The following is a 21,748-nucleotide window of genomic DNA, read 5'->3' on the forward strand; positions in this document are numbered from 1 at the left end:
AGGCTAGGGGTGTAATCGGAGCTGTAGCCACCAGCCTACACCAGAGCCACAGCAATGTCAGATCTGAGACACGTCTGCGAACTTCACCACAGCTCACAGCAACACTGGATCCTTAACCCACTGAGCAAGGCCAGGGATTGAACCCGCAAGCTCATGGTTTCCTAGTTGGATTTGTTTCCGCTGCACCACAACGGGAACTCCGAGAAACTGAAAACTTTTAAGCCAGCCACGGACAATTCGCTTTATTTATTTATTTATTTATTATTTTTAGGGCCACACCTGTGGCATATGGAAGTTCCTGAGCTAGGGGTTGAATTGGTGCTGGCAGCTGCTGGCCTATGCTGCAGCCACGGAAACATTGGATCTAACTGCAATCTGCAATCTATGCCACAGCCTGCAGCAATGCTGGGATCCTTAACCCACTGAGTGAGGCCAGGGATCAAACCTGCATCCTCAGACACTACATTAGGTTCTTAACCTGCTAAGCAACTACAAGAACTCCAACAACTGGCTTTTAACAAGTCAACTTTACAAAGCTACAACAGTCACCTTTCTAGGTTGTTACCTAGAGCTTTATCAGAAGCCATTCTGAATTTAAATGCTTCTGGTTTTTAGGCAGAAAATAAGTAAATATTTAAATACATCTGTGTCATAAAGTCTTACAAATAAAGAGAGCTAATTTACCAAATTTAATTTTTATAGTGGTTTTTTTTAACAAAAATTTTACCTTAAACCAGTCTGTAACTTACTTGCTTAAGGGTCTAGACCAAAGTCTCAATAGATCATTTTATGAATGTCAATATTGTGTCCCTATCAAAATAGATGCAAAAAAAAATTTTTTTTCTGTCTTTTGTCCTTTGAGGGCCGCACCCACGGCACATGGAGGTTCCCAGGCAAGGGGTCCAATTGGAGCCACAGCTGCTGGCCTATGCCAGAGCCATAGCAACACCAGATCCGAGACGCATCTTCGACCTACACCATAGCTCACGGCAATGCCAATATGTCTTGGTGTGGGCCTGTTTTGGGTTCAACTTGTTTGGGGCCCTCTGTGCTTCCAGTATCTTGTTATTAGTTTCCTTTAGATTTGGAAGTTTTCAGACATAAATTTCTTCAAATATATTTTCAATCCCCTTTTATTTTGTTCTCCTGGAATCCCTATTATACACAGATTGGCCCGCTTTATATTATCCATAGATCTCTTATATTGCTTTCATGTTTTTTCATTTGGTTTTCTGTCTGCTGTCCTGACTGGGCGATTTCCCCCTAGTCTATCTTCCAAGTCACTAATTCATTCCTCTGCATTATTCATTCTGCTCCAGTGTTTTTAACTCAGCTTTCATCTCCACAAGTGAGATTTCTAATTTTTCTTGTTCCTCCTTGTCTTCTAGTTCCTTTTAAAGTAATCTCCATTACTATTCATATCTGCCCTTAATTCCTTCAGTATTTTCACTATCCTCCTTTTTGAACTTGGTGTCCGTTAGGCTGCAGAGGTCTATATTTCTTTCTTTTCTTTTTTTTTTTTTTTTTGCTTTTTAAGGGCTGGACCCACAGCACATGGAGGTTCCTAGGCTAGGGGTCAAATCAGAGCTACAGCTGCCAGCCTATACCACAGCCACAAGCAATGCTAGATCCGAGCAGTGTCTATGACCTACACCACAGCTCACAGCAACACCAGATCCTTAACCCACTGAGCAAGGCCAGGGATCGAACCCACAACCTCATGGTTCCTAGTCAGATTCGTTTCCACTGCATGCACCATGACAGGAACTCCGCAGAGTTCTATTTCATTGTTTGCTCCTTCAGGTGAATTCTCTTGTTCTTTTAACTGGGAATGGGTTCCTGAGCGTCTTCAATTTGCTTGTATTTTTTATTCTGTAAGTTTAAGGAAAACAACTACAGTAGTCTTGAAGGGCTGTTTATATGTGCAAGTGCCCCTTGGTATTTTGTGAGGGCTTACTTTTTATTTTTAGGGTGCTGGGAGTTTCCAGGGAGATGGAGGCTATGGGCAGGGCTAGTGCCTGGTTGCTGGGCCCTTGACAGTGTCAAGAAAGGTGGTGCAGGTGCAGGCTTCTCCTAGTTGCAGGACACTGGGAAGTGACAGTGATCAGGCATGTGTGGGTGCTGCCCCAAGCATTTGGCAGTGGTAGCAGCAGGGTGGGTGTGTTCCCAGGGGAGTGAGCACAACAATGGGTGGTGCTCGGTTGCAGTGCTTCTTTGCCGACCTCTGCAGTGATTGGGGTCACAGATGGTGCCTGTTCACGGACCCCTAGTGGAGGCAGGCCATACCCACCTCTGGTGTCTGAGATGACTGCCTTAGTTGGTCCCTGCCACTTATATACCATGCAAGATGCTCTGCATCATGCTTAGCCCCCTGCTGCCCTTAGCCCATATAGGAGGTGCCCAGCCACCTGCAGCCCCACACAGGAGGTGTCTTGTTGACCACAGCCCATGCAAGTGGCCCCTCACTACCTGAAGCCTGTGCCAGAGGCACCCAGCCCTCTGAGAGTCTGCACGGGTACAGGGAAAGAGATTTCTATGGCGGTCCGCCCCCTCTCCCTCTTGCCCTCCCTAACAACAGTGCCTTGCTTCTCCCAAGAGCCCAGACCTCCTCCTGGGTTCCCTCGGCTGTAGCACTCTGTTCCCCAGCCCTTGGCACATTGCTCCCTAGCATCTCAGGCTGTCTCCACACAGTCGACCCTAGTCCTCTCCCCAGAACTGACCTCTAGAGCCTGAGTCTCAGGGCCAGCCCTGCCCGAGCATCTCAGGCTGTGGTGTCTGGGTTAGTGGTGCAGATGGTCTGTGCGGCTCTCACTCTGCTTTGCCCTCCTCAGTCCAGGTGCTGCACTTTCTCAGAGACTTTGAGGTTCCTCCACCTTGGCTGGTCTCCCCTGTCGGTTAGGTGGCTTCCCAGGGTGCGGGTTCCTTTCCACTTTCACAGCTCCCTCTCAGAGTGCTAGTTCCATCCTGATTCCTTTTCTCATTCTCTTTTTTTTTTCCCCCTTTTGCTCTATCCAGATATGTGGAGGGTTTCTTGCCCTTTTTGGAGGTCTAAGGTCTTCCACCAGCATTCAGAAGATGTTCTGTGTGACTTGTTCTACATGAAGATGGTTTTTTTGATGTGTTTGTGGGAGAAGGTGAACACCACAACTTACTCCTCTGCCATCTTGATCCCTCCCCTCCTTTTCAATAATACTTTAAAGCCTACTTAAATGAATGAAAAGATATGCCAGGGTAATGGACTAGAAAACTTATCTGTTAAGATGTCAATTTATGCCACTAGATCGTTATCAAAATCCCACTTAAAAGAAAAGAAGGAATCTGGCAGGTTCTAATATCATACGGAAATCCAAAAGGCTTAGAATAGCTAGAATAGCCCAGTCAAAGAAGGATGGAAACTTTACACTGACAGTTAGGAAGACTCATTGCAGTAATGAAAACATTATTAGCACAGAGACACAAAGGACCACAGAACAGAGAAGAACCTAAATCCAGATGTACCCAAGGCTCATCTAATTTACAACTCACTGAGGGAAAAAAAGGCTTTTTCAATAAATGCTGCTGGATTTGCTGGACATCCACAGGGGGGAAAAAGGATTTTGACACTTGATCTGAAGTATATACAAATATTAAATTCAAGTTTAAATATGAAAAGTTAAATGATGTCTTCCAAAACATGGAAATACCTTTATGATTTGGAGTAGGAAAAGACTAGTTTATAGACAAAGAAAAACACCACAAAGGAAAAGGCTGATAAACTAAAATGCATGACAATTAAGAAATTCATCAAGTCTTTGCCACATAATGGGAGAAGTTATTTATAACCCATATCCCCAACAAAGAATCTGTATCTAGACCATATAAACAATTTCTAAAAAAGAAATGAGAAAAAGAAAGGAAACCCAGCAGAAAAATTGGCAAGACCTAAACAAGTGCTTCACAAGAGGATACCTAAATGGCCAGTAAACACAAAAAGGCCTTCAACACCTTCAGAAATCAAAGAAACACAAATTAAAACCACAATGAGATATCACTTGGCAGGATCAGAATGTCTAATATTAAAAGCCAACAACAAAACAATGGGAAGAATATGGAGCAAGGAATATGGAGCAACAAACTGTTGGTCTAACGCACTTCAGAAAACTGTTCGGCACTATTGACAAGTCAATGTATGTCACCCAACACGACACCTAAGTGCACTGACAGAAATGCATGTAAAAGAATAGTATTCTGTTGAGCTGTACTCTTGTGATTTGGGTGGTTCTCTGGTCAAACACTACCTCCTTGAGTGTAGGTACTCAACAAGCATTCAGTTAAAAACATTAAATTAAGTGTCAGAAAATACCATAAACAAGCATTTTGGTAAAGATGATTTTTTAATCATAGTTTATAATAAATGCTATGAAAATATAAAATCTAACAATTTCGCCCAAGTACTAGGAAGAGGAACCTGTAGTTGGTCCTCTGTATCCACAGGTTCCACTAGGCTGACTCTACCACATCATTTTACATAAAAGATTTGAGCACCCCAGGATTTTAGCAGCCTAGGGGGATCCTGGAAAACATCCAGGTGGATACTGAGGGATGATGCTATTTCCAGTCAAAGTAACAGCATCCCAGTTTTTGGGGACTGAGGGCTTTCCTGAGACATGGTACTTTCAGGGCTAAAACCAAACTAGTACCAGTGCTCCTCCTCAGTCCAATTAAAAGAAAAAAAAGCACACAATGAATACGGCAACCTTATTTGGACAGTGATCATCCAATTCATAATCTGGTTCAAAAATCTCTGATGTACTTTGACATCTAAAAAAATAAAAAATTTAAACCTTAAATTCAAAGTCTACCTAGCATTTTTTTTGGCCACATCCATGGCAATTCGAAGTTCCCAGGGCAGGAATTGAACCTGTGCCACAGCAGTGACAACACCAAGTCCTTAACCACTAGGCCATCAGGGAACTCCCAAAGGCTACCTAGTCTCATCTCCCACTTCTATACTACCTGGGTGACAGTTTTCAGGATAGTTGGGCCACCTTTTATTCCTAGAATGTTTTCTTCTGCTGCTTAGGCTATTCCCTTCACCTGAAATATTCTATCACTGCTATTTCTTCCTATTTAATCACTGACAGTTCTTCACATGTCTTCTCCTCGACAAACTATTTCCTTATTTTCCCTAAACCAAATTAGTTGCTGAGATTTCTCCTTCCTCTGAGTTCTCACAACATTTTATTGATGTGGTGCTCATGATACTCAATACATTCTACCCAGCATTCTATCTACAGCACATCTTCCACACTGGATGGCAACCTCCTAGGAACCCTGTCTCATTCATTCATACATCCTTAGACCATTTACCCTCATACTCAACAATGGAAGAGGAATGTGTGGCAAAAAAAAAAAAGAAAGGGAGAATTGTCACATAAATACAGTTTCTATGTCCTTTCCAGAAAGTATATGTCAAGTCGACAGAAAAATAACTCAGTGCCACTGTATTTTCTCCTCCGTGCTTCCTTTTATATACCTTTAGACAAATAAACTCCCTTTGCTATAGAATTTAATACTTTTCACACACTGTACAATTTAACTGAATTACATGATAAAGGGACATGGTCTTACACTGCAATTGTTAGGGGTCTGGTGAACTTTCACAAGTTAAAAAAAAAGTGGTTGTTTTAATGAAAGAAGTAGCATTTTGTCACTCTTACCTTCTAATTTTGTTAGAAGACTTGATTCATTTTTATTCTTCAGAGTTATTGAATCAGTAATAATTTTAGAACTCTTCTCATCTGTCATCAGAGGTTCCTTGGAACGAATATTTTGAACAGACTATATAAAAATAATAAGATAGCAAATAAAATGAAGTCTCATAAACAAAAGTAGTATTAATTTACTCAAAATACTAAAGTCTCATCTACATGAAAAGATTGCTAGGAAAACTATCTATTATAATTACATGTATTCTCACAAACTCCCAGCAAAGATAATTTCTTGAATTACTGACTAAATGGGAATAGTCTTAACTATATATTTGGCCAATTTGCTTTCAATTGACATATTAATCAAAGGATAAAATATATTCATTTAAAAAGAGAGGTTAAAAAGTTTGAATCCAACGTAAAACATGCTTCATTATTTTGCTACTATAATTGTATTTTATCTCTGTAAATAATAGCATTGGTCAAAATTAAGATTTGTGTAAGTCTAAGACAATAGTTATTATAAATCCAGAAAGAAAACTTTTGATACAACTGTGCACTGTTCTTTGAGATGGCTGTAGATTAGTTAAACTCATTGTTTTTTTGGTTTTTTTTACACACCATATTTTTACATTATATTTGTAGGGGATTTTTTTCTGTGTGTGTGTAGTATCATTGTTAGGTTTTGATATCATGGTGATTCTGGCCTCATATAATGAGCTGGAAAGTGTTTCTTCATTTATTTTATGAAAGAGTTGTGTATCTCTACTATTATTTTTTTATTTTTATTTTTATTTTTATTTTTTTGTCACTTCTGTGGCATATGGAGGTTCCCAGGCTGGGGCTCTAATTGGAGCTGTAGTCACTGGCCTACGCCAGAGCCACAGCAACACGGGATCCGAGCCGAGTCTGCGATCTACACCACAGCTCATGGCAACGCCGGATCATTAACCCACTGAGCAAGGGCAGGGATTGAACCCACAACCTCATGGTTCATAGTCGGATTCGTTAACCACTGTGCCACGATGGGAACTCCAAACTCATTGTTTAAAAGTATGAAAGAAGAGAGAGGAATTACAAAGAACATAAAATTGAAAAGACCCACATGGTGATGCCTGGGGTTTAACTCAAACACGGTAAGAATAGATTAACCCTTAAAAATCAGTGCACCAGGGACTGAAGCTCTTTCCTGTCTTTGGAGCTCACGCTGCCGCTCGGCTGCATCAGGGAGACAGGACTGATAACCTAACCCCTCCCCTCTGCCCCATCACAAGGCTACTCCCTCATTTGTGTCTAAGATGCCCTGCTAGATGTATGACTAAACAAATCAAGAAACAAAAGCCAGAGGCATGGCTCCCCAGCTGCTCCAAACCCAGCCAACCAACCCGCTTAAACACATGCACAATAATTGCTACTTCAGAGTTCTCCCAGGAGATGGCTGATCCTTGCGCTACCACCTCTATCTGTGAGAAATGGTTTAGGACTCCTGTGCTACTCCCCATTGGCCGCTTTCCACCTCTTGGGGATTCAGGAACACTGCTGGAGATACATAAACCATGGACCCCTTCCTCAGGAAAATCTCCATGGACCCTGGATCAGGAGCCCTTGCTCCACATAAAGATGTAAAAATTGAAATACCTTTAAACTTCTCAGTTCACTGGAATCATTTCCACTTGATTTAGTTCCAGGCACAACTGTATCTCGGCATTCTGATCCAGAGAACTGTCTATTACCCAGGAAAAAAACAATTTTCATGTTTAATTTGAAATCAATCTTTTCAGTGTATTATTTTTCCATTTGCAAGTTGTCTTTGTAACAGTACATACATACACCTTTTCATTGGAAAAGTCACTTGTTCAGATATCTTCAAAAACAGTAAGATTTCAACATATAAATGTCACGAAGCTAGGTGCTGGGGCGATGACAAAAATGGTAAGAGATGAGTTGTGGGTGACTGCCTACCCTTTTTTGTAACAAGGAACAGTTGGAATTAAGGTATGAATGTGGAAAAGGATAAGGGAATAGCATATGTAGGTCAAACTATACTTCAGGTTGCAAATAGCTTAAGGGTAAGAACTTGGGTATAGATTCTTCTAAGGGCCTCCATGCAAAGCTTACAGGCTATCAAAACAAGCACCAAAGAAATGGCTGGTTTGTTTTTATTTTTATTTTTTTGGAAATGGAGAAAATCTCCTTTATTCTTCACCTAGGAGCCTCTTCCATTAGCAAATAATGCTGTGAATGGTGGTTAGAGTTAAAAACAGAATGGAAAAACAAAGTCCCTTAGCTGAGAGCTTCTCACTTCTTTCAAGGGAACATACACACCCAGCTGAAGGAAGGAAAACCCATTGGATAAGGTGAACAATATACACGGTTTTTTTTTTTTTTGGCTACGTCCACAGCATAAAAGATCAAGCTTACACTATGGCAGTGACCCAAGCTGCTGCAGTGACAATACTGGATCCCTAACCCGCTGAGCCACAAGAGAACTCCAGCATACTTCATCTCTACCTACCCTGCCCCACTTCTTGAAGCCCTCAGCTCTGAAGCAAATGAGTGCATTATTCATCTTTCTCAATGACAGCTGCCCCTTCCCTCAAACTAGCTGCAAAAGGAATTGTTTCCAGACCTTCATCCAGCCCTACAGCGACTTAAGCATATAGGCTAGAGACTCTTGCCAGAGGGTAACCATAAGTGAGAAATGTCCAAACATCAGGAGTTTTTTCACCCCAGCACCATTTGCTTTTAAGCTTCAGATTGACTTAACATTTTTCCTGTTTTCTAATTTTTTAATAGTTCCTTAAATGAATTTATTTCTTATTTTTTTATTTTTAGGGCCACTTCTGTGGCATGTGCAAATTCCCAGGCTAGGGGTAAAATCTGAGCCACATCTGTGACCTATACCACAGCTTGTAGCAATGCCGGATCCTTAACCCACTAAGCAAGGCCAAGGATCAAACCCACATCTTCATGGATACTAGTCAGATTCTTAATTTGCTGAGACTTAATGGGAACTCCTAATGAATATTTTTAATGAATGAAAAAAGTAAAATAAAGTCATATATCCCACTCATTCCTCTGTCTCTGACAGCATTTAGAGACTCAGTAACTTTTAACACTAAATAAAAATGTAATCATAACCACTATTATGAAGTAGAAGAATTTAAGATCATTCTGCTATCAACCTTCAAGTATTGAAAACAAACTAAAAAATTAAAATGCAAACATACCTTTTAGTAAAAGTTGGTACCACTGGACCGTCCATCTTCTCATGATAATCTGGGCTACTTAGAAGGTTAACTGGGACTCTTCCAAATGGACATGCCTGAAAATGTTTTGGAAAATTAAGTAACTAACTAGAAAATACACACAGACCTCACTACTACCATTTTAATCAAAGCAGATTAAGATAAACTTACCCGTTTACCCTTGTTTGTTTGTTTCAAGGGATTTCGATGGCCTGTCTCTGCATCTTGAGGGGGTATGTTCTCTCTAAACAGAAGAAAATACCCACGATTTTCAAATAAACATTGTTATTTTAACATGAAAGTATATAGTCAAATGTATACATAATATAAATATATGACAAGCATTTAAAGACTGGATTCAGTTTTCTTACCCATACAAAAACCTGGCTTTAGCAGTCTGTCCCCTAGAATCACAGCTGATGTTCCTATTCTGTAAATGCCCAAGTGTACTGGAGAATGGTTCCTGCACATTTGATACTGTGGGTGCTGCAAACATTTTGAAATTGTAATTAAATTCATAAAGACATAAGGAAGACACAAAAAAGTCATCTCGTAAAGAATAGTCTAAGTCAATTCATAGCAAACATCTGTCCCCAAATAAGATATGCAGACGTGAAGATGTTATGATGATATACTGCATAACTGCTTTATCATTACAAACTGTTTACCCAGAGTAAAGGCATATCTCCTATTTCTAAAAGCAAAAAGTCATTCTCTTGCCTAGATCAAGCCTTTTTTTTTTCTTTTTAGGGCCGTACCCCCAGCGCATGGAAGTTTCCAGGCTAGGGGTCTAATTGGAGCTACAGCTGCCAGCCTATGCCACAGCCACGGCAAAGTGGGATCTGAGCCATACATATCTGTGACCTACGCTGCAGGTCACGGCAACACCAGATCCTTAACCCACTGAGCAGGCCAAGGATCAAAGCTGCTTCCTTGTGGATACTAGTAGGGTTCATTATCGCTGAGCCACAATGGGAACTTCCTTTTTGTTTGTTTTTGATTGAAGTTCACTTGATCTATAATGTTGTGCTAGTTTCTGGTACATAGTAAAGTGATACAGTATACATATATATATTCTTTTTCATATTCTTTTCCATTACAGCTTATCACAGAATATTGAATACAGTTCTCTATGCTATAAAGTGGGATCTTACTATTTTATATCAAGTTGTTTTTAGTGTATTACCAGAGTCCAGTTAGTAAAAAAAAAAAAAAAAAACATTCCAACAAGAGAGTAAAGACCTTTACTTCTGTAGGAGTTCCTGTCATGGCTCAGCGGTAACCAACTGGACTAGTATCCATGATCCAAGTTCGATCCCTGGCCTCGTTCAGTGAATTGAGGATACGCCGTTGCCGTGAGCTATGGTATAGGCCGGCAACTGTGGCTCCGATTTGACCCCTAGCATGGAAACATCCATATGCCTTGGGTGCGGCCCTAAAACAAAACTTTGTTACTTATAAAAGTCTTACCTCTTTCCCATCTAAAACTTAGTGTTAGATGTTGATTCTAAATAATTATTTCATTCTAAATAATTGCTATTTTTCTATAAAATATATATCCTGAATCCTTTTGGCAGGACAAAAATACCACAAGAAGGTATTAACACACACTAATTTGTTTACCTAATAAACTCTTCTTTTCCTCCTCTGAAAGTAGCTGCTTTTTTGGAGGTTTAAATTCTGAATGGCAATTTCTAGCATTTCTAGTGGCACTGCTCCACATTCTACAGCTTTATGAAGAAGTTGCTTACTTTTTTTGAAATTACCTAAGAAAGTGAAAAATAATTGTCATTTTATTGCAGCAAACTTCACTCCCCAGATACAAATTCATCAGGACCTAGGAAAAAATTTAAAAGCCTAGAGCAAAAAAAAACTTATCACAGACTTCATTCCTAAGCAAATAAGCAATTTCTCAATTTTGATAACAATTCATGTCAGTTTACTTTCATAACATGTACTTGATGTAATTATGTATTACTGTAGCACCCACTGTCCATTTTCAGAAGTAAAATAAATATTAGCAAAGCAGTTACAAAGTGGGGACAACAAAGGTCAACTAGAACAGAAATTTGAGAGAATTTAGTCAAAAGGTAAACTGAGCTCTAGATGTTGCAACAGTCTCAAGAACATCAATCTGTTACAAAGCAGTGTAATAATCATCACTCAAAGTAGCAGTCATTAGGGAAAGGCTGACATTTTTGCTAAAGGGAAGCCCCATCGAAAGGATACATGTGAAAAAAAAAAAAAGTAACAATAAAGATTAATCTTTGCTACCAGACTTAGGTACACTGCCCCAAAATGCAAGATAACTGACAGATCACCAAAACCACTTTTCTGACTATAGATAAATTACCAAAAAATTTATTTCAGCTGCAAACTCACTCAATACATTTAGTCTAGAATTTCAGTTATAAATATTAAATGTATATATGTTTGTTATGAAATGCGTCATCAGCATCTATGGGAGCCACTGAGTTATGCGCCATGCTTGGCACTTGAGGTATAAGAATGATTAAAGGAGTTTATAAATTTTAAGAATATAAACATATTTGATAGTGGTTAAATCTACATTTATTCAGAGTAGTGGTATTTCATGTATTGAGCATTTCAGGATAGCCAAAGAAGAGAGAAAAACCTAGACAGGAACTAGTAATTAGAAAGATTACTAACGTCATAGACTCCTTTGAGAATCTGATAAAAACTATGGAAATGTCTTCCACACCTACATACACAACAAAAGCACAAAGGACTTGAGGGATTTTGTGTATTTCCTAAAAGCCTATTCATCAATCTTGTTCAAAACAGTCACAATTTTGATCTGGAGGTTTGACTATATCACAGTGGTACCAATATTGTTTCTTTTTTTTTTTTTACAAATAATTTGATATTTTCAAAATTTGTGTTCCAAAGCTATCAAGTTTGTAGTTGCTGTTGAAGCTATCATACCTCGAAATTTTTTTTTTTTTTTTGTCTTTTTGCCATTTCTTGGGCCGTTCCTGCAGCATATGGAGGTTCCCAGGCTAGGGGTCGAATCGGAGCTGTAGCTGCCAGCCTACACCAGAGCCATAGCAACGCAGGATCCTAGCCGCATCTGCAACCTACACCACAGCTCACAGCAACGCTGGATCCTTAACCCACTGAGCAAGGCCAGGGATCAAACCTGCAACCTCACGGTTCCTAGTCGGATTCGTTAACCACTGAGCCACAACGGGAACTCCTCGAATATTTTTAAAAGTAGAATGAAGGCAAGATAAGAGGGTTTTAAGATTGCCCTTGTTCCATCCAAAGTACAGACTATGAAGAACCAAGTGAGCAAGAAATAAAATCTTCTATAGCAGTTTACTTTTTTAATTAAAAGAGAACTATGAATTAATGCTACAATTATATTTGGTGCTATGACATTCTAGCACATGAAGAACTTAGATCCAAGTTCTAGCTTAAATATCTTATATACTTCATCCCACAAATACTCAGTAAGGAAGCCACTTTTCTTTAGGTGTTTCTTGAATCTAATTTTCCTGGATTACTCCTTTCAAATGGAAGGGCTAACAGTCTCTACATGTACACCTTCTTCCCCCGTATTCTCATCTGATCAACTTTCATGCCTTTGGCCTCATACTTCTACTTCATACTCGTGATTTAATATTCAAATCTAAGTTACAGCAGGAAGTTATCTCTTACTTCAAGTTTGGACTTGACATTTTCCAGATTACCTTGTGAGAGCTCAAACTGTGCAAAAGATATATGCACAAAAGCAAACTTCTTGCAGTTTGCTCTGGCCATCTGAAAGTAGTCACGTGCATCATCTGGCTCTTGAATCCTGAAACAAAGAGTTCAGAGTCAAATTTTAGGAAAAAGGACACAGTTGCCTAAGTTTGATAACTCCTCACTCTATTTTTCAAAAGACACAGGACATTGGAGGGGGTTTTTGCATGTAAAATTAAAGTTAATTTTTAAAATCTTCTTAGGGAGAGTCTAGAGTATGTAAATTTTACGGAAATTTGTGTACAGCAAAGGTTTACATTATTTCTTTATTATAAACAAAAGGAGTTGGTGAAAAAACAGTAATTTCCTTATAAGCAATCCTGAACATGTTTTCATTTTACTCTTTGGTGATGTAGTTATGGGTTATGTAACAGAGTTAGCCAAATGCAGTTAAAATGCTAATACTTACGCTTTTAGTTCAGCAAATCTCACTTGAATTCTAGCAAAACTCTCATTCTGGCCGTATTTATCTGGAGGAAGTGCTTCAATTGCTTGATTGTAACGGCCAATCAATTTATTTAAAAGGGCATCATTTAAAGGGACACTGTTTTTCTCTAGTTTGAGCAATAAATTCAACCAGTCCTCTGGATTGTTTGCCATCATCATCATTTGGTTAACAGTTCCCGAGTTATCTGAACAAGAGACAAAATATACCACAACAGAAGAAGGACACAAAACAAATGTCAAATTGCACTTTTCTTTCAAATTATAGTTAATCTTTTACATTCTCAGCATGAACATACACAAACCCCTTCAAATATTTAACAATTCATGTAAATATATAAGCAACTTATTTACATATATAACATATATATTACATTATATATATGTATGTGTTATACACACACACACACATATACATAGTTAATGAGGGTCTGTTTTACTACAAAACAGAAAGAAAAAGAAATAAATGTTTATTAAAAAAAATATATGCGCAGTCTAAGAAAATGGTACACCGTAGCAATAAAATTCTATTTTAGCATCCTAACAATCTAAAGAAAATCCAAGCCTCAACCACCACCTCAGTATCAACTTTCTAAGAAAATTCATCACTTATTCACTAAAAATTTAGAAACTTATTGTCCTAGCCTAACATAACCTTCTTTACAACCTTATCCATCCAGCATTATCTCCATATTCCTCAAACTGACTTTTAAACCAATCGAACAAAACCAGTTTACAAAAGATAAGCAACTGATGTGCTCATTTTTTCTCCTTCCAAGTTACCCACATTCCTCCACAATTTTCATCTTGTAATTTATTTTTAACTTTCTTTCATGTTAACAGTTTTGGGTGTTGTTGATATATATATATATACTTCACCCATAGCATGCAGATGCCAAGGGCCAGGGATCAAACCCATGCCACAGCAGTGACCTGAGCCACTGCAATGACAATGCTGGATACTTACCCAACTGAGCCCCTAGGGCACTCCAACAGTTTTTAAAACTAAGAATATGAATTAATGTCACTGTCCCCTTCAGGATATTTTAGTCACTACTAAACATTATTAAATTCAGATTTCTCAAAGAAATTATCAGTAACCTTCAACAAGGGCTAAATATTTGCTTTTTCACAGTTACTGTTTCTACTTTTTACAGAAACATAACAAATTCATAACTTTGCCTTAACTCTTATATTTAACCTGGTCTGATCTTAACTTCATTTTCCAGTTTTACCTTCCACTGCTTTCCGATCCAATTAGTCTTCAAGGTGTCTAAAAAACAGTCTTTGCAGATGTATTTCTCAAGCTCCATTCTCTCTCCATTCAAAATTTAAAGCATCCTGTCTTTATTGTGTTAGTATTCATTTGATGCCAAGTGTATATTAGAGTGTAGCATAGTGGATACACAAAATTCTTCTCATCTAGAAACCATGGTTTTAATCTTCCTCAGTATTATAACATCTTACAGCCCTTTATTTATTTATTTTGTCTTTTTAGGGCTGCACCGGAGGCATATGGAGGCACCGGAGGCTGCCGGCCTACCCCACAGCCACAGCAACGCCAGATCTGAGCCATGTCTCCAACCTACTCTACAGCTCACAGCAACACTGGATCCTTAACCCACTGAACAAGGCCAGGGATCGAACTTGTGTCCTCATGGATACTAGTGAGATTCACTTCTGCTGAGCCACAATGGGAACTCCCCAATTATCAATATATATTAGGCATTCACAATTTTGAGCAAGCTGAAGATTTTAATTAAGGACTTGCTTACCTTGGTGTACAAGCTTTATTAGCACTTTTAATACACATACTTTAAAAATTAAATACACATTTTATTTTGTATGTACATAATTTGTTTTAAATAATACACAAAATAAAGTATGGCGATAGAATATCACCATATTAAGAATTTGCTTAACATCAAAATGATCAGTTTCTAAGTTGTTTCAAGTGGTATGACCTGCCATCACGACTAGTTACAAGTTCTTCCATTCCTTTTCAATCCCTCATCCATTTAATGGCTAGTATAGATACAACTTATCCAAAGGTCACTTTACTAAAAAACCTCAACAATCTAAATCATAGTAAAGAATTCAGTGGGGGCGGGGTTGGGGGAGGAGAATTCATCTTCTGAGCTAATACTTTTCATAAAACTAGGGCATTAAACTTTGGACATTTTTACTCCATAATTCAATAAATATTTTAAGTACCCACTACTTGCCAGGCACCACTCTCAGCTCTGCAGCTACAACACAACAGATAAAAACCACACCCTCATGGAGCTCACATTCTAGTGGAGGAGACGGTGAACACATGAATAAATGAGATAGAAGGTGATTGGTGTCATGAGCAAAGTAATACAGGGAGGGAAACGGGAGGCACAAACCCAAGCCAGAAGGCTGCTGTTTTAACTAGGTGCGTTAGGGAAAGCCTCGCAGCGATGACACGTGAACAAAGACTTGGACGAGGTAACATGGGCAGATAGCTGGGGAGCAAAGCTCAAGGCAGAGAGCAAGAGCAAAGGCACTGGGGCAGGAGCTGGTCTAGCATAGGGGAGACACAGCAGGGAAGCCACTGTAGCTGGAACAGTGAGGAAGGGAGGACAGGGAAAAAAGGCCAGAGGAGTAACAGGAGGATTCTTCAAACCAAACACTGAGTGTTTAAATTTGTCATTTTATTAAGACTGGTGAGGCTTTCTCAGTTTGCAGTAAAAAAAGGAATGGGAAAAATGGCACACCTGTTAATGGTAAGCATTTCAGCAGAAATGATAGTTGAAATTAACTCAGTGTAATGCAAGAGTTAAGAAAATCTGCCTCTGAGCACACTGTAATAAAAAATTGTTAGGTTTCTTTTTAAGAAAGCAGGAAATTGTGGAAATATTTCCACACAAAAGGTTAAAACATAAAATGTTTGTGCCCTAATTGGTAAGCATCAATCACTGAGAAAATTACATTATGTGAACACCCAGTAGTTAACATTTCCTTCCTTTATCTCCAAGAGCACTCAAAAAAGGGAACTTACCTGTAGTATCAGCAGAGACTTTATTCAAGCTTAGCTCATCAGTTAGGTCTTCATTTTTAAATTTATTTTTTATATCTCTCACTTTGTTCATTATGGAATCAATTGTCAATTCTCTGCCACCTAAATCCTCAGCCTCCATTGCTAAGGAAAAAAAAACAATTATAATTCCTTTTTTAAATAGCATTAAAGAAAAAAGATGTTGCAAGTAGCCTTTTAGAACCCAGGAGATAAAAGCATTAGCTATATGAACACATCTCAACATGGATGTTATTAGGGTGGTATTCATGAAACTATGTGCACAAAAACAAGAGCATGTCTTTGTACTCTGTCCAGCAAGGTTTCCAACAGGTAAGTACAACCTTTTATTCCCAACATTACTTCTATAAAGGCATTGCACAATTCAAAAGCTGCTGCTCCCTTTCAAAATTTCCATTTTTCTTGTACGTTTTCCTTTCACTCTTTCTCCAGTATTATTTTCTCAGGGCCATCTGCAAATTCAGTGGTTTTTAAAAAATGTAATGGTATATTTGCTTGGATTCTGGTAGTTACGTACAGGCATAAAAAAATCTTTTTGGTAATATAACCACTCTTTTATTAACCTGCTTATGTCAGTAAACATGTATATTGCAAGTGCTTTCAAGGCAGAATACATACAACATCACAGCCCTTTATATTGATAAATGGGATAGCAGCAAGCTTCTTTTTGCACATATTTGGCAGAAACATTATTTGCTATCTTAATCATTCTAATAACCAAGAATCTAGTACTGAGCACTTGCAGGTCTGCAGGGTGTTGATGTTTGGTCAACAAAGTGTCCCAGCTTTTCTTCCTGTCACTCTCTGTGATTCTCAAATATCAACGTCGCCCTTGGTCTCAAGTATAACAATGAAAAGGGGCGACAAGGTGAAGTCAGGTTCGAAAGGTAACTGTCAGAACCATGGCCACCACCTCCTTCTCTCCCAGTGCTAAAACCCCAGACAAGAGGGAGTCTCCCCAGATGCCCTGCAAGGCCCTCTTCCCAGCCAAGTCCACACCCACCTCTCGCTTCTGGGTTCTCTGAAATCTCCGGTACAGCCCGCTCCTCCCCCCCAGCCCAGCGCGTTGAGCCGCACCCCGCGTCCTCTGCTAGGCTCTCAGCCCTTCCCACCTCGCTCCCACCGCTCACCGACCCGCGCGGCGCGGCTAAAAGCCCACACAGCAGCCGCCGCCGTCCCTCCCGGCCCTGGCGAGGTAGGACTCTCCGCCGGGAAGCGGAGTTTGGAAGAAAAGATGGAATCCCCTTCCCTCTCCGCAAACACATTTGAATTTCCCCGCCGCTACCTCCGCAGCCGCCTACTGGCCAGTCCCAGTCACGTGGAAGCGTCTTCCGCGATTGGCTCGAGTGCGCGGGCACCACCCCGTGAGTCTTCCGCTCTGATTCCACCCTTGCAGCGCCGGGGTCCTGCACCCGGGTGCTGAGTATCGGCGGGCGTTCCCTGTGCGCCAGTAGGTCGGCTCTCCTGCACCTTCCCATTTAGCCGGGCCCGGGAGCCCCAGAAGTATGGCTCCCGGGCAGATATACCCATTGAGAGGAAATAAGAGCGCCGCCGCTGCTCCCAGCATCAGCACCTAACAGATAACTTGTGAGTGGGCCTTTCCCCGCCACCGCCACCTCACTCCTATGTCCTTCAGGATCCTCACTGCCCGGCTTAGGGAGGTTGTGGCAAGGAAGCATCGTTCACAGTGCCTTCAGCCTTGCCGCCAGCTCAAGACTCCCAGTGCTTTTTGTCCTTGAGCTTTCACTTGTGCCCTTGCACTACCCTTAAGTGATTCTTTGCTTTGTCTTCCAGCCAAGGCCCTCCCCTTTGTTAGAATTCTGCGCAGAACTCAGGCGCATCAAGATTGCTCTACCAGAGCTCACCTATCAGCTTCCCCTCCTCCAAACCTGTCCCACTTTATAGCTCAAGGGCCCTCAGGGAAAGGTCACCTCCCTTTTAAGCTAGGCAAGGGCGAGGCTCTGCTTGTTAAGTGGCTTTGTGGTCTAAGGCAGTGCTTTCTCTGCATCTGTGAAAGGGGATGCTTGTTGTACCAGCATGATGACATTTGCTTGATGGTAGGACGCGGTGGTTGGTTTTGGTTTCTGTAGGAAACTAACTGCAGCTGTCACTTGTTAAAGACAAGGCTGGCCTTTGAACCCTGCATTCCCAGCTCTGACTAGCCACCAGCCGGCCTGAAAACCCTACCTCACCTCATATATCTTTCCTTACCTTTTGGCTCTGTATTTTCACTTCAGCAGAGCCAAATGATTTGCTAGACTTGGTTGGCTAGTCAGTGCATTTGCATCGTTGGGTCTAACACTGATTTTTAGTTGGAGGAATTTACTATTCCACCATTTCTCATTGATCTCTTTGGGGCCTAATCTCAAAACTTGCATTTCTTGAAAGTACTGATGCTGACACTTCTTTCTGCACCCTTTTGGTGATCTCCTCCAGTCTTACATTTTAAAATACCATCCATATGTTAATGACTTGCAAATGTATAAATCCATCAGAACTCTCTCTCCTAAACTCCAGACTCATATATCCATTGCCTGCTTAACACCTCCACTTAAATATCTCAGGCATATTTTTTTATTTTTATTGGAGTATAGTTGACTTACAATGTTGTGTTAGTTTCAGGTGTACAGCAAATTGAATCAGTTGCACATGTATATATCCATTCTCTTGCAGACTCTTATACAGGTTATCACAGAATATTGAGTAGATTTCCCTGTGCTATGCAGTAGGCCCTTGTTACTTATTTATTTTATATATAATAGTGTGAATATGTTAATCTCAACGTCCTAATTTATCCCTCCCCCTCAACATTTTTCTTTGGTGACCTTAAGTTTGGTTTTGAAATCTTTGAATATGTTTCTGTTTTGTGAATAAGTTCTTTAGTATCATTTGTATTGTATTCCACATATTAGTGATCTCATGATATTTGCCTTTCTCTGTCTGACTTACTTCACTTAGTGTGATAATTTCTTGGTCCATCCATGTTGCTCAAATGGCATGATTTTGTTCTCATAGGTATTTTAAACTCAAAGTGTTCAAAGCAGTCCCTGATCTGCCTACCCCCAACCAACGTCTTACAAAATCTTTTCTGTAAAAAACATTCATTGTTCCATTTTTAAGCCAAAAATCTTGGTGTCATTCCTGATCCCACATCTAATCCATAAACAGATTGTATCAGGTCTGACAAGGTGGTCCTGGAATCCTATCACTTTCCTCCACCTCCATTGCTCTTGCCCTAGTCTCAGGCACCTTCCTCACTCATCTGGGTTATTGCCGGTAGCCTCCTGGCTGATCTCCTTGCTTCTGCCCTCAGCTCAGTTTGTTCTCCAGCACAGCAGAGTCATCATAAATGAGATCATGTCACTTCTTTGCTCAAAACTATGCAGAGCTCAGAATAAAAGTCCAAAGGCCTAGAGTTGCCTGGTGGTACAGCACGTTAAGAATCTGGCGGTGTTCATTCTGTGGCTCAGGCTACTGCTGTGGTGAGGTTTGATCCCTGGCCCAGGAACTTCTGTAGCCATAAGCGCAGGCAAAAATAAAGTCCTTTCAGTGGTCTAGAAGTGCACTACTTACTATGGCAGCCATTAGCCACATAGGGCAATTAATTGAACACTTGAGATATGGCTAGTGCAACTGAGGAACTGAACTTTTTAATTAATTATCTTAACTAATTTAAATTAAAAAACATACTCAGCATAATTAGTGGAAGACTTTAAGTCTATTTGGAACAACATGAGAATGTGAATCTACTTTTCCAACTGTAAATTTTGTGACATCTAAATGCATTAACTACTTTTCCGATGAAAGTGTTTAATATGTGCTATAAGTATAAATACACATTTTGTTTTGAAGATTTAGTACGAAAATATATATATATACATATATATATACATATATATATACACCTGTGGCATATGTAAGTTCCTGGGCCAGAAATTGAACCCACACCACAGCAGGAACCTAAGCCACTGTGGTGACAACACCAGATCCTTAACCCATGTGCCACAAGGGAACTCCTATAGAATATATTATCAATAATTTAAAAAATACTGATCATAGTTTAAAATGATGTTTTGATAGATTGTGTTAAAATGTATTATTAAAGTTAACATCCCCAGTCACAGATCAGAGAAGACTAAGGAGACTTGACAAATAAAAGCAATGTGGTATCATGGATTGTCTCCATGGACATTAGTGGAAAAACTGATGAAATCCAAGTAATAAGTAACTTGAGGTTTGGTTAATGTAATTTGTGTGTGTGCGTGTGTGTGAATGTGTAAGAACAATATTTAGTTGCTTTCAGTTGTGCAGCGTACACTTACATTTCCATTTTTTTTAATAGGAATTCACTATTCTCTGTGGTGTCCAGATACAACTGAAGTGTTCAATCCTAAACAAATTAAATGGTACTAAGAATATTCTTAGAACTCTTTTGGGACAAGACTTACCTCCCTAATGACAAAGTTCCCAATGTCAAATTGTTTATGAACAAAGTAAAGGTTTATAAATATTCCAGCATTTTTTAACTCTTCCTAGCATAGCTTGGAGGCTGATACAAAACTCAACAGAAGTAAAGGCTCGATGGCCAGTATGAATATGCTTTATTATTTCTTCCTTGAATCCAAGAGATTTTATCAACAAAAACAACAATAGCATCTTCTCACCAACCAAAGCACTGCCATGTTGATTAGATCACACTGACACTCAGAAGAGACCAGAGTTAAGTGACAAGCCTGTGGGGAGGTGGCAGGGGTATAGCCAATGGAAGAGGGTAGACAAGGAAATGTGATGGAGAGCTGAGAGCACACATTCCTTTACTATCACAGAATTACTTAACCTTGACTTTGAAAACCAGAGCAATTTCAGAGGTAAGGAATTACCACGGCTCTTACTAGTGATGTTGAAGAAGAAAAAGATTAGCCAGGATCTTTTACTGATAGGCAATAAATTTTAGGAAACAACAGAGACAGAAGCCAAATCAAGTCAACATAAAGCAGTAATAAAATATAAAAATAAGACATTATTAAACTATAGTGGATGTTATCCTAGGTCTCAAAAATTTGGAAAATGTCTTTTTAAATTAAAATCTTACTTCATCCAAAAATCCAAAGGGAAAAAGTACTAATTTTAGTAAAGATAGCAACAAATATGTAGATATAGATACACATATGAATAATGCAAAATAGATTTACAAAGCTGGTTTTTTTGGCACTTTTACTTGAATTTTTAAGGAAAGTAAATATAGATATCTTAGCAGACAAATTCTGATTCTGGAGAAGCAGGATGCAGAAATAAAAGGTTCAAGCATCTCCCTTCTTAAAAAGAACATTGAAAGAGATGACTTTACCTGTTAAACCTTCCGGTTGGCAACTTTAATAGATCTGGCTTGATTTCTCAAATTCCACAAGTCTGACAAAGTCATTTTAGTTTCTATCAGTGATACCTGGTCATCTACTTTCAGTACCTGTGCCATTCGGCCAGAAGTTCGTAAATAGTAGTCCTAGGAGAGAAATCTTTAAATTTCTGAAGGGAAATACTGC

At 39.5% G+C, this 21,748-nt stretch overlaps 1 protein-coding gene across 1 annotated transcript in view; it reads right to left on the reverse strand.

Annotated features, from left to right (window-relative positions):
• Positions 1 to 17,984, reverse strand: part of TTK (TTK protein kinase) — a 47,246-nt gene extending 29,262 nt beyond the window's left edge. The window contains 11 exon segments of the mRNA XM_047763372.1: positions 5,700 to 5,820; positions 7,329 to 7,416; positions 8,921 to 9,015; positions 9,110 to 9,182; positions 9,310 to 9,424; positions 10,562 to 10,606; positions 10,609 to 10,704; positions 12,652 to 12,758; positions 13,113 to 13,335; positions 16,173 to 16,313; positions 17,494 to 17,984. Coding sequence (XP_047619328.1) covers positions 5,700 to 5,820; positions 7,329 to 7,416; positions 8,921 to 9,015; positions 9,110 to 9,182; positions 9,310 to 9,424; positions 10,562 to 10,606; positions 10,609 to 10,704; positions 12,652 to 12,758; positions 13,113 to 13,335; positions 16,173 to 16,313; positions 17,494 to 17,686 — 1,297 coding nt within the window. The 5' untranslated portion in view covers positions 17,687 to 17,984.
• Between the last annotated feature and the right edge of the window lie 3,764 nt (positions 17,985 to 21,748).

The sequence above is a fragment of the Phacochoerus africanus genome, chromosome 2 (genome assembly GCF_016906955.1).
Source record: "Phacochoerus africanus isolate WHEZ1 chromosome 2, ROS_Pafr_v1, whole genome shotgun sequence".
Taxonomy (NCBI): Eukaryota; Metazoa; Chordata; class Mammalia; order Artiodactyla; family Suidae; genus Phacochoerus; species Phacochoerus africanus.